This window comes from Mobula birostris, chromosome X (assembly GCF_030028105.1).
Source record: "Mobula birostris isolate sMobBir1 chromosome X, sMobBir1.hap1, whole genome shotgun sequence".
Lineage (NCBI taxonomy): Eukaryota > Metazoa > Chordata > Chondrichthyes > Myliobatiformes > Myliobatidae > Mobula > Mobula birostris.
In genome coordinates this window covers 63129063-63146281 of record NC_092402.1, presented here as the reverse complement: position 1 = coordinate 63146281, position 17219 = coordinate 63129063, and the positions used below count along the sequence as shown (strand labels likewise).

The window sequence follows — 17219 nt, the reverse complement described above, 5'->3', positions numbered from 1 at the left end:
ATATCTGTGCAACTTCTTACTGAAGTGGTACCGATTTTCCTCTTGTCTGGTTGCACCCAATCCCTGTCCCCAGAGAAGCTAGTGCATTTTAGTGTCAGGATGTAAGACTGTGGCTGAAAGTTCAATGGAGCAGGAGACCTCTCAAACCTTATTTACTGTTCAGTGAAATCATAGTTCATTTGTGGCCTGACTCCATATACCAGTCTTTGTCCCATTATCCTTATCTCCTATACCTGCTGGGTGTTCACATCTATTTTAACTTTAGATTTTTAGTGTTAATATTTTTATTGGTGTTTTTTTGCTCAAGAAGAGGCTGTTGTTAACCAGACTGTATCACTCCATTTCTTGTTTATCCTGTCCCACTTTTCTCTGAGCAACATTAGCTCTAGGCTTGAAGAAAGTAGGATTATTAAGGGTCCAAGGAAGTCCTAGCTTCTCACTAAACAGCAATAATGGACTTCTGACAACTTGGGTTCTGGTTTGGCCAAGATGCCACTTTATGCCTTTCCCTGTTTGCTTCATCATCAGGGAGATTCTTCATCGCCTCTTTAAATAGGCCAAAAGAGGTACTGCTCTGCTCACAGCTGGCAATCGTTCCAGGAAAGCATTGTAAGGGGGTCCAGAGTAGGTTCACGAGAATGAATCTGAGAGCGAAAAGGTTAATGTATAAGGAGTGTTTGATGTCTTCAAGCCTGTACTCTTTGGTGTACTAGTATTGTGTGTGTGAGGGGGGGATTTCATTGAAACTTACTGGTACTGGATGTTGAAATGCCTAGGTAAGTGGATGTTTCCTATAGTAGGAGAGCCTAGGACCAGGGGTTGCAGCCTCAGAATAGAAAGATGTCCCTTTAGAGCAGAGATGAGAAGGAATTTCTTTAGCCAAAGGGTGGTGAATCTGTGGAATTCATTGCCACAGGTGACAGTGGGGGCCAAGTCATTGGGTATATTTAAAGCTAAGGTTGATAGGTTCTTGATTAGTAAGGGGGGGGTCAAAGGTTGCAGGAGAATGGAGCTAAGTGGGAAAGTAAATAAGCCATGGTGGAATGGCAAAGCACAGTTGATGGGCCGCATTGTGTGTTCTTTCCTTTGCAATACCTTAGCTCTAAAGCTGGATAGCAACTTTTTCTTTCTCTCTCATTTTAGGTGCAGCAAAGGAGACAGGAGCTTGAACAAGCCCTTGGGATCCGCAATACATAAAAGATGGCCTCATCCTACGTGTAGCAACGAGTTGACATGAGATGTCTGGGTTCAAGGTTGAACACAGTTTTATATGTGCACAAAGATTTCTGTTACAGTGTACAAACTGTAAAACTACATGCAACACTTGCACAAAATAAATCACCACATAGCCCTTGTACTCCTGAAGTGTTCTTTGCTACCTTTTATTATAAACTGACATGTTCCCTTTATTAAAAGCATAGGATTAGAAAGTAACATTAGCTTATTATATCCATATTTGGGGAAATATAAACCACAATTGGTTGACCTCAATAACTACATAAAATTCTATTTAAATGAACTAGTACTACTTCTAATAATGATATATTAGCATACTAGATCAGATAATTAATCCTATATTTACTTTTGTTGTATTTTTCATAACCAAGAGGCTTTGTGTTGAAAGTAGCAAGTATTTTGTAGACAGACTGTGATACCAGCTACTTAACACCCACCCTCAAAAAGAAACCATGTGCTGCTTTTAACAATGGAGTGTTTCTGAAATTCAATGGTGATTTTGCGGCAGTATTGGTACCTGCCTAAAGGCAGGTCAGTGCCTCTTTGCCCCTTCACGTTAGATTTGTGCTATCCCACTTGCCAACTTTGGGGGGGAGCTAACGTAAGGGTGCAGTGTTTATTTCTTTTTTAAAAAATCCGTAAAAATAACTAGCTTGCAAGTAATAAGTGTATTAATCTCACTATTTACAATTGATTCTGTCTTGTTGCTTTGAAGGTTAATTTGAATTTGCATACAAGTTTTCAGGTTTTTCTTTCTCTGCTTTGAAATTCATCTCGTTAGTTTTTGACAAATAACTAGTTACATGTTTAAAACACGTTTTTCTTTAAATTAGTGAATGACTTTAAAAATCACTCCAGTGCTGCTTTATTACTGGGTTGAATGTATCGTACGTATTTTATGTATTTTACTTTGTTCTTCTTGACTCCTATTAGAAGCTTCAAAGCCAGAAATGAAGGGATAATTTTGTCTGGCTTTAGACAAAAAACTGTTGTGTACACTTCTAATTGAAAGGTATCCGGATGACTATAGTTGCTTTGTCTGATGCATTGATAAAGGTATTATGTACGTTTAATACTTTATGTATTGTTTAACACTTGAAGGTTGGTGTGTATAGTACCTTTAACATCACCCTTGTACTTTGTATTAGTCTTAATAGAGCTGAGTACAATTCTACTGTAAGGTTACAGTAATAACTGTAGCACGATTTCTTTTGTTTGGGAGCTTTCCGCGACACACCTTAAACTTTTCAAGGCACAAAGCAGTCACTTAAGTTTTACCTCTCTGAACATGCAAGTGAAACCCAGTCCAGTGGTTGTACAAACTACAACAGTTGGACGAAATCTTCATAGGAGTCAATATTTTGTAGCAATTTAAAGGTTAATTAGTTTTAAAAAGTGAAGGAGTGATTAAACTGATACACGATCCCTACCATTCCCTAACATTGCAGCAGCTTATGTGTGGACCCTCTTACACATAGAGAACATTATTTTTATTCAAGTTTAATTCTGAGGTCTTGCAATATGTTTCATAACATAAGCCCTTTGAAGCTTGATTCTATTATTCAATTTGGAAAGAGTTGATGCCAGTCTCTTAAATATATTAAAAAGACACCATGCCCTATTTAAAAGCACTCATTTGGGAGAGTAAGTTATGCAAATTCCAAAACAAAGGCATATGTTTTCTTGAACACATTTTTATTGCTCAATAGTGCCCATCCACTCAATAAAGCCTTATTGAGTGGGTGGGCACTATTGATCAATAAAAATATGTTCAAGTCCCCTGTGACGTTCTGTGCCCAGGTTTTCAGGTAGTGACTAGCTGGATAAACTATTGGAGGTTGGACAGTGCCTTTGATCAGAAGCTGAAAGCAGGACATAAAATGTTACATTTTTAAAATAAATTTATGACCTATAACCTAAATTAGAATAGGATAGAGTTGTCCCTTGGTGTTAGGGTGACAGCAGTGCTTTTGTCAAATTGATGCTTTATTCCTGCATTGTAACTGAAGTCCAAGCAATGCCTTTTTTGTACCTGTAGAATTTTCTCCCCCTTAAATCTAGAATGCAAGATTAACACTGTTGCTTCGAAGAGAATAAAATAGTTAAAATAAATCTCCCCAATAGGGTGGTTGAGGTCCTTAGGTGTTCACCCTATCAATTAAATCATGCTTGAACAACAACATCCCAAGTTCACTTGCTGGTTTGTTCATTTTTCCGCTTGGACAAAATTTGACATCCTACAATTGGCTGCTCCCAGGGTGGGAGAAAAAAAAAGAAAGAATTAGCCAGAATTGCTGCCTAGTTACCGCTTGGCTCTTTGTTATTGAATACCGCTTCAGTGTTCCATATCTAGGCTTGCTGCTGAGTAGTTGATTTGAGAAGGTGGAGTCCATGCCAACATCCATGAAATCATAACTTGAAGCATTTGAAAGGGTTGCAGAGGGCAGATCTTCTAAATTATCATTGGATAAAAAGCAATAACAATTGACTTTCTTCAGTAACTGACCAGCTGGGAATTGCAGCTGAAAACAAATCAGTTATGTTTCCAGTGACATTGAAAGTTTTTCCCTTGGTTATGCTGCTATTAGATACTTAATCTGAAGCCACTTGGATGTTTGAAGTGGGCGCTGTGTGTTTGACGGCATACGTCTGTATTGCTAGATGTTGTTGGATCTGTTTTATTCCATTCAGCTACCTCTTCAAATGTTGAAAAAAAAAACAAAATGAAAGTAATTTGATTTCAAACACTTGTGTCCTCTTTCTTGGTATGACTGTGGTTAGGATGGGGGTAGTCACAAATAGAAGCAGTTAAACCTCAGCAGTTATGCTGCAACAAGCTGTATTTTTACTGAGTAACATTTTGAGGGACCATTTTTGTACACTATGCTTGTATGTGTCACTCAGTTTTAATAAAACCTTCAACACAGAATATTATTGTGTGGTTTACTGCGGCAATCATTTGCTTTTAGTGCTGCTCCTGTAACATCGTAAGGCACAATTGCAATTCTGTTCAGTGCATGGTAATTTGATTTCTTTTGCTTTTCTTTTCTGAAAAAGGACCTAATTAACCTACAGATTCAGTTTTGAAACTGTAGTAATTGCACTGATTATCTGCTGCATAACAAAAGTGGCAGATTGTTGAAAATTATGTCCAGTTCCAATGTCACAGGACTATTCCAATAGAAGTTTGATTCTTGCACTGTTATCCAATAAGCAGCCACCATCTTACGTGTTAAACACATTTTGTATAGCTCTAAGAAACAAACCGATCTGGGAGGAGTGAATCAAATTGGTAATTTGTTTCCTTCTGTATTTAGTGACCTCTTAAATCCCATTGGTGTATTCTAGCCAAACAATACAATCACCATGCAGTGGGCTCTTTGCATGAGGCTAATAAAAATTAGTATAATAAATGAGTTAATTGTAACCCGCTGCACAAAACAGTGAGATTTATTCCCCATTACTGTGATACAAAGCAGAATTTGGATAGTAGTGATCTCAAACTTGCAAATTAAAAACTGAAGCACCTGAAATCCAGTGTACTTGAACTGTGGCAAGTGCACTAAGAGGTCTTGGAAATCAAGCCCTTTTGTATTATCAACAAATCATTTCACTATACATCATGCTAAGCTTTCAGTACAGTTAGTAAGCTCACCGGTGGCAACTCACGTTCAACCTGGTAGCTTAATTGCAAAAAAGAATTCACTGGATATGACAATTTTGATTCTAGTTTCCAAAAAAGTTGCTGCAATTGCGGGGAAACTTACTTTTGACATTGTTTCCAAAGTACAAAACTGAGGCTTTACTTTTCAAGCTGCTCAACCTCAGCACACGCAGTAATGACCAATTAGTAACTAGAAATGCTGCGAATATTTTGATACTTTGATTTTTTTTTTGTGCCTTTCAGGACTTGAATGGTTATGTTCAAAGTCCTGTAGGGAAAGTGTTCATTTAGCCCTAACAAAGGTACCTAATTATTTTTTTTTCAAGCCATTTTTCCCCTAATGGGGCAGTCTTAATGTGTTTTAAACCTTCAATGGTTTCATGCAATTTTTTAAATGTTCAGCAATGGATTATCCAGGTAGTGTAACTACTTCCTGGCTTATAATTTTTGAATACTTTTTCTACCCCATTTCTCTACCCTTTTGCTGGCATTAGCTGGACTTTCATCGGATGATGGGAAATGCAGGTTTTCCCAGCTGATCTTAATCAGATGTTCCTCCAATGTCCGAGCATGTTTTTCCAAGATTGGTTAATGATTGGGGTAACAAATTTCCCCCTTGGATGCTGAGGCCGTTGTTTAAATTATGAGCACTTGGTCTCAATTGATTAATTAAGCACAGACTGTACAACTAAAAGTGAAGTGACGCTTGTTTGTCCCTGTGTAAAACTTGCATGCATGTGAAGAGCCTCTTCACTGGCTATATGCAGCTGGCTGCAAAACCCTGATCTGCTGGCGCAAATTCCCCCTCTTGTGTGCACACTATAGAAAGGAAGTGATAAACCTAGAAGGTGCAGAAAAGATTCACAAGGGTGTTTCTGGAACTGGAGGTTGGACAGTCTGTGACTGTTTTCCCTGGAGTGAAGGAGGCTGAGGGGTGACTTAAGATTTATAAAATCATTAAGGACATAGATAGAATGAAGGCACATAGAAAGTGGTGGGTATATGGAATGAGCTACCAGAGGAAGTGGTACATGTGAGGACAATTACAACATTTGGGCAGGAAAGGTGAGAGGGATATGGTCCGAATGTAGGCAAATGGGACTAGCTTAGATGGGTAGCTTGGTCAGCATGGAGGGCCTGTTTCTGTGCTATATGACTCTATATCCACACAGTCATCCTGTGTACTATGGCAACATTCTGCGGGCAATGTACAATACTTCTTTGAACTCTGAACTAGAGCTGATTTTTGCCTCTGAACACTTAATGTGTTTTAAAACACATTCTAAAAACTTGAAGGCTGTCAATCCAGTATCTGAGTGTTATACTGATACAGGAGCCTTTATTTTTAAATCAGATGTTAAACTACATCTTTTGTGACCGTGCAAGATTCAAAGCCGCTCCTTTTTTCTGAGAGGAGCAGGTGAGTTCTCGCAGGTCTTCTGACCAATATTCATTGGTTAATCAAAGTCAAAAACAAGCGATAAGTCATTATCACAACTTTATGGAACCTTGTTCTGCGCAAAATAGCTTCTGCTTTTCCACATAAGTGAACACTTCAAGGAGAGCTCATTAGTTGTGAAAGGTGCAATACAAATGCAAGCTTCTTCTCCCCACAGATACATCCTGATATGAGTATTCCCAGCATTTTCTGTTTTTATTTTTGATATTCAGCATTTGCATTTTTTATTTTCCCTCTTTTTTTCTATCTCATCTTCTCTCATACGGAAATCTGGCAGCGCTATGACAAGCTCGGAAACTCTGCTCGGTCTTGCTTAGGCTGCGTCAGTCTTGTTGGCCACATAAGACACTTAGAAGGTGTCCACGTGAAAAGAAGTAAATCAGAAGTCATGTCACAAAGCTACATACCTCCCTTACTGCAGCATAGTAGACAAGGTCATATCCCTACATCTGTTCACTGAATGCAAATGTCAAGTACTTTTCCACAGCAAGTCATTCCAGTGTCGTCAAATGAATCCTGCCACAACTTTCAGGGTTTATTTTTAAAGTAGAAGGAACTGATTTGCAAATGTAATTAAGGAACTGAGGCCAAAATGGTTTTATTGTTAGCTGTTCATCTATTTTAGGAATTTCTCATGCAAATAAAATCTTTCTGTTCAGACTAACTGGTCTACGGTAGCATGTTTCCTGTATCACCTTCTGAATTTAGCAATTTCAACTTGCTTCCACCACTTCTGGTGGAGTGCATCAGATCCTAGTGATTCACTGCATAAAATGTTTACATACTTCTATTTGGTTCTTTTTATGCCTTTGTCCCTTCCTCCAATGGGAGCCATCTCTCTCTGTCTATACTTGGCTATATCCTTCATGGTTTTAAGTACCTGTGTTGGATCTCACAACTTCTGTCCCATGGAGAACAATCCAAACTTATCTAATCTATTCAGTTGAAAGACCTTTCGAATAATTTGAGTAAATCTATTTTGCATCCTCATCTATAAAGCTGTTACATCCTCCCTAAAGAATGCTCAGAATTGGACCAGAATTCTAGTTGTAGCTGAATCATGGTTTTATAAAGATCCATCCCAACTTCCTTCCTTGCTCTTCTTTCTCTTCCTCTCTACAAATAGTGGATTAAGTATTTTTTTGAAGATTTCTGAATGCACACTGCCACTTGATCCAAAGCTATAGTATCTGCTCCTATAGCCCCTTTTGGAATTGTAATCTCCAGTTTATGCTGCCTTCTATACAAATATAACATTACATTTCCCAGCATTAAACTTCATCTGCCACTGAGCAATCCATTTCAACTACGTGTTCATATCTATTACTATCCTGTACATAGTTCACTGCTCCCAGGTTTTGCATTACCTGCAGTTTCGAAAACTACACCCTGTAAACCTAAGCATTGGTATTTATTAAGAAAAGCAACCCAACTACTGCGCCCAAGAAGCTCCAGTGTTACACTTCCCTGCAGTCCAAAAATTCTGAATCCCATCTGTTCTTGCCATCCACTTTTAACATTTGAACAGAAAAAGGCCACAAAATATAGGAGCAGAATTAGGCCATTTGGCCCATTGAGACTGCTCTGCCATTTCATCATGGCTGATCCATTTTCCCTCTTCAGCCCTAATCTCCTGCCTTCATGCCCTGACTAATCAAGAATCTATCAACCTGTCTTAAATATACCCAATGACTTGACCTCCACAACCGCCTGTGACACTGAATTCCAGATTCACCACTCTCTTCCTAAAGAAATTCTTGCTCATCTCTGTCCTAAATGGACATCCCTCTATTCAGAGGCTGTGTCCTCTGGTCTTAGACTACCCGCCCCCCCCAACAGGAAACATCCACTCTAACAAGGCCTTTCAACTAGGTCACCCCTCATTCTTCTGAATTCCAGTGAGTACAGGCCCAGAGCCATCATCTTTTCAATTCCGGAATCATTTTCATGAATCTCCTTTGAACCCTCCCTGATGTCAGTACATCCTTCCTTAGATAAGGGGCCCTAAACTGCTCTCAATACTCCCAAGTGAGACCTCACCAGTGCCTTATAAAGCCTCAGCTTTACATTCTTGCTTTTATATTCCAGTCCTTGCAAAATGAATGCTAACATTCCATATGCCTTCCTCACCACCAACTCAACCTGTAAATTAACCTTCAGGGAATCCTGCGTGAGGACTCCTAAGTCTCTTTGCACTTCAGATTTTTTAACTTTGCTCTCCTTTTAGAAAATAGTCTATGCTTTTATTTCTTTGTCCTAAAGTGTATGACCATACACTTTCCAACACTATATTCCTTCTGCCACTTCTTTGCCCATTCTCCTAATCTGTCCAAGTCCTTCTGTGGCCTCTCTACTTCCTCAAAACTACCTGCCCCTTCACCTATCGTATCATCCACAAACTTGGCCACAAAGCCATCAATTCCATCATCCAAATCATTGACATATAACATAAAAAGAATCTGTCCCAACATAGACTACTGTGGAACACCACTAGTCACTGGCAGCCAAACAGAAATGGCTCCCTTTATTCCCACTCTTTGCCTCCTGCCAATCAGCCACTGCTTTTTCCATGCTAGAATCTTTTCTGTAACACCATGGGCTCTTGTTAAGCAGTCTCATGTGTGGCACCTTGTCAGAGACCTTCTGAAAATCCAAGTTCACAACATCCACAGATTCTCCTTTGTCTATCCTTGTTATTTCTTCAAAGAATTCCAACAGATTGGTCAGGCAAGATTTTCCCTTGCTGATTTTGGCCTATTTTACCATATGCCTCCAAGTACCCTGAAACCACATCCTTAACAATTGACTCCCAATATCTTCCCAACCACTGAGGTCGGACAAACTGAGATCAGAATTTACTTACCTTCTGCCTCTCTCCGGAGGGACCAGTCAGATTGCTGTTATATGGGACTGGATGGCCTCCTGATGGTTAGCAGGAAGGAGTGATGCAATCTTGCCAAAGAAGTCCAATGAGCCATTAAGGTTACACATAAAACACTATTCTAATGACAGATGTGTATTCAACTGTAGCTCTTTCTGTTTGAGCTTTGGGCTGGTTTCTGGGATGCATTCATACTCGAGGATTGCTTCAGAATTTGAGTTGATCAGAAAATTTTGTGAAGTGTACAATGCATCAATTCTTTTTAAAAGATCAATTCCATTAGCTTTTTAAAAAAGTCAGCATGCAAACAAGGCTCAGAGGCAACACTATATTCTCCTATATTCTCTTACATTCTGATGAAAGATCTCAACATTAACTTTTTTTTCCCACAGATGCTGCTTAACTTGCTGAGGGTTTCCAGCAATTTGTTTTTATTTCTCTTCAATCAGTTTATTGTGGGTTAAAATCCAGGTTTAGGGATTTTGGTGTAAAAGTATCAGTGTAGTTCAAAGCAAGTGCTGCACTGTCAAAAGATCTGACTCTCAGACAAGTATAAAAGTACACGTGGTTCCATTTGTAAAGTAGGCTAATATCTGATTTGAAACACAGCCTGATCATTGTGACATTGCTGTGTTTTGAAGCCTTGTCAATACACAACATCTGTTGTATTTCCTGTATTGCAACAGTGCCTGTGAAATTCTTTGGGACACCCTAAGATTGAGAAACACTGTATAAACGTTAACATTTTTACTTCATTCATTCTGGGTTACATGCGAACTACTCCCAGAGCATAGGACATGGGAGGGGAGGAGGGAATCATGGTCAGTTTTGCCCTCAGCATCTTAAGGATAATATTGAAAGGAGTTCACAATAGATCTGTAATCAGGAGTCAAGACATAAAAGCAAAAAACCCTGGAGACACGGCCTCTATGAAATGAGGAACAGTTAGTAATTTTGGTAAGGTTTTTATTTTAGATTTGGAAGGTATTCTAAGGGACTAAATATACATGTATTTGGTTAGAATGGGACTGATTAGGGATGGTCAACTTGGCTTTGTGCATGGTAAGTCATGTCTAACCAAGCTTATAAAGTTTTTTGAGGAAGTTACCAGGAAAGTTGATGAAGGCAAAGCAGTGAATGTTATTGACAAAGTTTTACATGGGAGGTTTGTCAAGAAGGTTCAGTTGCTTGACATTCAAGATGAGGTATTAAAATGGATAAGACATTGGCTTCGTGGGAGAAGCCAGAGAGTAGTTGTAGATAGTTGCCTCCCTGGCAGGAGATCTGTGACTATTGGAGTGCTCCACGGTTGGTGCTGGGTCTGTTGTTTGTCACCTACATCAATATCAATGATCTGGATGATAATGTGGTAAACTGGGTCAGCAAATTTGCAGATCACACCAAGATTGGAGGTGTAGTGGACAGTGAGGAAAGCTGTCAAAACTTGGAGTGGGATCTGGACCAGCTGGAAAATGCACTTAAAAATGGCAGATGGAATTTAATGCAGTGAAGTGCAAAGTGTTCCACTTTCGGAGGACAACCAGGGTAGGTCTTACGCAGTGAGTGGTAGGGTACTGCGGAGTGCAGTAGAACAGAGAGATCTGGGAATACAGGTACACAATTTTAGGTCAATAAGGCCATGAAGAAATCTTTTGCCGCATTGGCCTTCAAAAATCGAAGTACTGAGTACAGGAAATGAGATACTATGTTGAAGTTGTATAAGATGTTGGTGAGGTCTAATTTGGAGTATTGTGTGAAGTTTTGGTCACCTACGTACAGGAAAGATGTAAATATGACTGAAATAGTACAGAGAAAATTTACAGGGATGTTTTCAGGACTTGAGGACCTGAGTTATAGGGAAAAGTTAGGACTTTATTCACTGGAACGTGGAAGATTGAGGGGAGATTTGACAGAGGTATACAAAATTATGAGGGGTATAGATAGGGCAAATGCAAGCAGGCTTTTTCCACTGAAGTTGAGTGAGATTAAAACTAGAAGTCATGGGTTAAGGGTGAAAGGTGAAATGTTTAAGGGGAACATGAGGCGGAACTTCTTCACTGAGAGGGTTGTGGGAATATGGAACAAGGTGCCGCTGGAAGTGGTGGATGTACGTTTGATTTCAATATTTAAGAGAAATTTGGATAGCTACATAGATGGAAGGGATATGGAGGGCTATGGTCTAGGTGCAGCTCGATGGGACAAGGTCAATTAATCGCTTGGCATGGACTAGATGGGGAAAAAGGCCTGTTTCTGTTCTGTAATGTTCTATGACTTTATGGCTCTATTTGCAGTTTAATTGATTTTCATTTACTGCAATTTATTTAAGGTTATGATAGGATTACAGGGAGGTTGAAGAAACTAGTTTCCACTTAATGAGTAGTTTTGAAAATTTGTCTGAAAGCATTTCAATACAAAAACCCTGTACATTGTGGCTATATATAAAAAGAAACTTACATTCTTGAAACTTGAAATAATATCCACAACCAATAAGGCAACATACTTGGCCTAAAGTGAGCGAAAGAGCAAACTGAAGGAAGCAGGGGCAAGGTATTGTTTTGTGCTGGCAAGAGCACTTGCCTAGTGTGGAGTGAGTTCAAATTGTTGCATCCAAAGCAGGTATAAAGAAGTCATAGCTTCCTCAAGAAAGTCCACATTGTTGGAATTGGCAACGTGCAAGTTCCAGCTCTTAATCATGATTCACACCTTCATTTCATTTTGTGTAATTTAAAATGTGCATGTTTTGTATTTGTCATGGTGCATTTAGTGAAAATACAGTAGGTATTGGTGCATGGAATGCCATTCTCCAATGTAGTTTCGTGCATTTAGAATGCACAGTACATTTCTTTGAGTTAAAAATGACAGCAAGTTGGGATGCTCTTTTTAGTCAACATAGTTACCAATTTTTGCACTAAAAAATAAAGTCAGATTTGCTCGGTTATTTATGTCTTAGAGGATCATTGAAAATATTTCTATACATAGCTACAATTGCTAGAATTTTATAGTATTTCAAAAAAGGTGCATTTATCTGATTCGCCTCACTATATTTTTGGTACAATTTTGAAACATTTCAAATGCTGAGCAGGTTGATGCTTCAAAGACGTCCAGTGCACTTCTGGGATTGCAAAACATGGGAGCAAGTCTTGTCTGCCTTATTTCCATGAGAGGATGACTGATCACCTTTCTCACCCCCCATTTTTTTTATCACCCTGCTCTCTTAATTCCTTATTAAGCAAATAGCTATTGAGGCCTCAGTGAAGCAGATCCAGTGAGCAATCAGTTACAGAAGAAGCAATAACTTGTTTACTGCAAAAATAGTTTGTACTTATTGATGAAATACAAGCAGTCATTAATTGACAGTGCTTGGTTGACAATGTAGTTGTATCAGTTGTTGATCAGGCTGCACTTGGAGAAAAAGGAAGCAACCGTGGTTGACAAGAGAAGTCAAAGCCAAAGTTAAAGCAAAGGAGAGGGCAGACAAGGAAGCAAAAATTAGTGGGAAGACAGAGGATTGGGAAGTTTTTAAAAGCTTACAAAAGGAAACTAAGAAGGTCATTGAGGGAAAAGATTAACCATGAAAGGAAGCTAGCAAATAATATCAAAGAGAATACTAAAAGCTTTTTCAAGTATATAGAGTAAAAGACAGGTGAGAGTAGATATACGACCGATAGAAAATGATGCTGGAGAAATTGTAATGGGAGATAAGGAGATGGCGGAGGAACTGAACGAGTATTTTGCATCAGTCTTCACTGAGGAAGACATCAGCAGTATACCGGACACTCAAGGGTGTCAGGGAAGAGAAGTGTGCGCAGTCACAATTACGACAGAGAAAGTACTCAGGAAGCTGAATAGGCTAAAGGTCGATAAATCTCCCGGACCAGATGGAATGCACCCTCGTGTTCTGAAGGAAGTAGCTGTGGAGATTGCGGAGGCATTAGCGATGATCTTTCAAAAGTCGATAGATTCTGGCATGGTTCCGGAAGACTGGAAGATTGCAAATGTCACTCCGCTATTTAAGAAGGGGGCAAGGAAGCAAAAAGGAAATTATAGACCTGTTAGCTTGTCATCGGTGGTTGGGAAGTTGTTGGAGTCGATTGTCAAGGATGAGGTTACAGAGTACCTGGAGGCATATGACAAGATAGGCAGAACTCAGCATGGATTCCTTAAAGGAAAATCCTGCCTGACAAACCTATTACAATTTTTTGAGGAAATTACCAGTAGGCTAGACAAGGGAGATGCAGTGGATTTTGTATATTTGGATTTTCAGAAGACTTTTGACAAGGTGCCACACATGAGGCTACTTAAGATAAGAGCCCATGGAATTACGGGAAAGTTACATACATGGATAGAGCGTTGGCTGATTGACAGGAAACAGAGAGTGGGAATAAAGGGATCCCATTCTGGTTGGCTGCCAGTTACCAGTGGTCTGTGTTGGGGCCGCTTCTTTTTACGTTGTACATCAACGATTTGGATTATGGAATAGATGGCTTTGTGGTTAAGTTTGCTGACGATACGAAGATAGGTCGAGAGGCCGGTAGTGCTGAGGAAACGGAGAGTCTGCAGAGAGACTTGGATAGATTGGAAGAATGGGCAAAGAAGTGGCAATTGAAATACAATTTCGGAAAGTGTCTGGTAATGCACTTTGGCAGAAGAAATAAACAGGCAGCCTATTATTTAAATAGGGAAAGAATTCAAAGTTCTGAGATGCAACGGGACTTGGGAGTCCTCGTACAGGATACCCTTAAGGTTAACCTCCAGGTTGAGTCGGTGGTAAAGAAGGTGAATGCAATGTTGGCATTCATTTCTAGAGGAACAGAGTATAGGAGCAGGGATGTGATGTTGAGGCTCTATAAGGCACTGGTAAGACCTCACTTGGAGTACTGTGGGCAGTTTTGATCTCCTTATTTAAGAAAGGATGTGCTGACGTTGGAGAGGGTACAGAGAAGATTCACTAGAATGATTCCAGGAATGAGAGGGTTAACATATGAGGAACGTTTGTCCGCTCTTGGACTGTATTCCTTGGAGTTTAGAAGAATGAGGGGAGACCTCATAGAAACATTTCGAATTTTGAAAGGCATGGACAGAGTGGATGTGGCAAAGTTCTTTCCCATGATGGGGGAGTCTAGTACGAGAGGGCATGACTTAAGGATTGAAGGGCGCCCATTCAGAACAGAAATGCGAAGAAATTTTTTTACCCAGAGGGTGGTTAATCTATGGAATTTGTTGCCATGGGCAGCAGTGGAGGCCAAGTCATTGGGTGTATTTAAGGCAGAGATTGATAGGTATCTGAGTAGCCAGGGCATCAAAGTTTATGGTGAGAAGGTGGGGGAGTGGGACTAAATGGGAGAATGGATCAGCTCATGATAAAATGGCGGAGCAGACTCGATGGGCCGAATGGCCGACTTCTGCTCCTTTGTCTTATGGTCTTATGGTCTTACTGTGGTCATCCTGTTATAGGAAAGGTGTTAAACTGGAAAGAGTGCAGAAAACATTACAAGGATGTTGCCAGGAACAGAGGATGGCCTGAGCTTGTAGAGAGAGGCTGGCTAGGTCTTTACTCCTTACGTCGTAAAGGAATGAGGGGCGATTGGTGGATGTTGGGACTGCTTCTTTTCAAGTTATCTGTCAATGATTTGAATGATGGAATTGATGGCTTTGTGGTCAGGTTAGCAGATGGTAGGTGGAGGGGCAGGCAGGGAATCTGCAGAAAGACTTGGACAGATTAAGAGAATGGGCAAAGAAGTGGCAGATGGAATATAGTGTAAGGGAGTGTATGCTCATGCACTTTGGTAGAAGGAATAAAGGTGTGGACTATTTTCTAAATAGGGAGTGAATTCAGAAATCAGAGGTACAAAGGGACTAATGCAGGATTCCCTAAAAGTTAACTTACAGGTTGAGTTGGTAGTAAGGAGAAGACTAGAACTTAAAAGCAAGGATGCAATGCTGAATCTTTATAAGGCATTCATCAGACTGTATTTGGAGTATTGTGAGCAGTTTTGGGCCTCATATCTGAGAAAGGATGTGCTGGCATTGGAGAGGGTTCAGAGGAGGTTCACAGGAATGATCCCGGAGAATGAAAGGGTTAACTTATGAGCAGCATTTCATGGCTCTGGGCCTGTATTAACTGGAGTTGAAGAACGGATAGGATCTCATTGAAATCTATTGAATATTGAAAGACTTAGATAGAGTGGACGTTGGGAGGATGTGGGGGAGTCTAGGACCAAAGGGAACAGCCTTAGAATTGAAGGCTGTCCCTTTAGTCAAAGGATAGTGAATCCATTACCAAAGATGGCTGTGGAGGCCAAATCATTGGGTATATTTAAAGCAGAGGTTGGTAGTTTCTTGATTAGGAAGAGCTGAGAGGGATAATAAATCAGCCATGATGGTCCAAATGACCTAATTCTGCTCCTAAGTCTTCCGGTCTTTATAAAATTGTCAGAGGCATGGATAAGGTGGATGGTAGCAGCCTTTTCTCTGGGACAGGGAAGTCCAAAACTAAGGGGCATAGAGTTGGAGGGAAAAAGTTTAAAAGGGACCTGAGGGGCAGCTTTTTCACAGAGGTTGGTGAGTATAATGAATGATCTTCCAGAGAAAGTGGTTGAGCAGGTACAATAGTATAATTTAAGAAGCACTGGGTTTGGTGCGCAGAGGGATATGGGCTGAATGCAGGAAATTGGGAGTAGATGAATAGGCACCGTGGATGGCATGGACCTGTTGGGCCGAAGGACTTGTATCCATGCTGTGTTGCTGTATGACTCTGAAAGGAGTAGAGGGAAGGGAGAGGAGATGAGAACAAACCAAATTGTGATGCACTACAATTAGATTCATCTGTTAGCTGAGAATTGGGATTGATAGAATTGTGATGAACTCCATGGTTAGATGTCCATTACTGAACCCATTGCAGGGATTATTGCAGTAATGAAACACCACTGATCCCAATCCCTGAAAGTTTTTCATGCTACTGAGCAATAGGGGTGACTCCCCTGCCTCCTTAGATAGAGGTATTGGAAGGTGCGTATGATTCACATAATCAGCACTGGAGGCCAGGATTGCACCTGGATGACTGGCACGAGGCAGCATCTCTAACCTCTCTGCCGCAGTGCTCATTTGACTTCAAAATCTCACCATTGTGTATCCCTCTAACTACCTCCAGCCCCACAAACTCCCAGTGCTCAGATTCTGACCTTTCGTAAAGCCCTTTGTCCACTTGACCGACCTTTGTGGCAGTGCCTTTAAACACCAAGTCCACAATGGTGGTAACTGGCCGAGATACAGTGAAAAACGTTTATGTGCCATCCAGACAGGTTGTTTCACGATGTCAGTACATTGAGGTAGTAGAAGGGAAAGCAGTAACAGAATACACAATAAAGATCTATGTCCTTTATGTCTGATGGCACATATTATCAAGCTTTTGCATCTTCTGCCCGATAGAAGGGTGGTGGGGGGGGTGGATAAGAAAGTTTGAATAATTCCCCTTGGCCTCTCCATACCTCTCAGTACCCCACTCCCAGTCCCCATTGCCACTTGATCCAAAGATCCTCAATGAATCGCAGTAGTCCTTTTGGGACGTTCCTGAACTCAGTATGTTCCCTAACTTCTTTACCCTAAGGAAAGACTTCCTAACAACAAAATGAATTAGAATCAGAATCAGGTTTAATATCACTAGCATGTCGTGAAGTTTGTTAACCTTGCAGCAGCAGTACAATGAAATACATGATAAGAAAATTAAAATGTGAATTACAGTAAATATATACAGTATATAGTAAATAGTTAAATGAAATAAGTAGTGCAAAAATAGAAATTTAAAAAGTAGTGAGGTAGTGTTCATGGGTTCGATATCCATCAGAAAGCTGATGGCAGAGGGGAAGAAGCTGTTCCTGAATCACTGAGTTTGTGCCTTCAGGCTCCTGTATCTCCTTCCTGATGGTAGCAATGAAAGCAAGGTATAACCTGGTAGATGGGGGTCCTTAATAATGGACGCC

General features: G+C 40.2%; 1 protein-coding gene across 4 annotated transcripts in view; it reads left to right on the top strand.

The window, feature by feature from the left end:
- The window catches only part of smarcd1 (SWI/SNF related BAF chromatin remodeling complex subunit D1), a 108680-nt gene that overhangs the window by 40555 nt on the left and 50906 nt on the right, over positions 1-17219 (top strand). The window contains exon 13 of one of the 4 annotated variants that reach the window (XM_072249554.1): positions 1144-4159. The exons of the other annotated variants lie outside the window; for them this stretch is intronic. Coding sequence (XP_072105655.1) covers positions 1144-1197 — 54 coding nt within the window. The 3' untranslated portion in view covers positions 1198-4159. Of the gene's footprint in view, positions 1-1143; positions 4160-17219 lie in introns of those variants that run through there. 4 annotated transcript variants of the gene reach the window in all.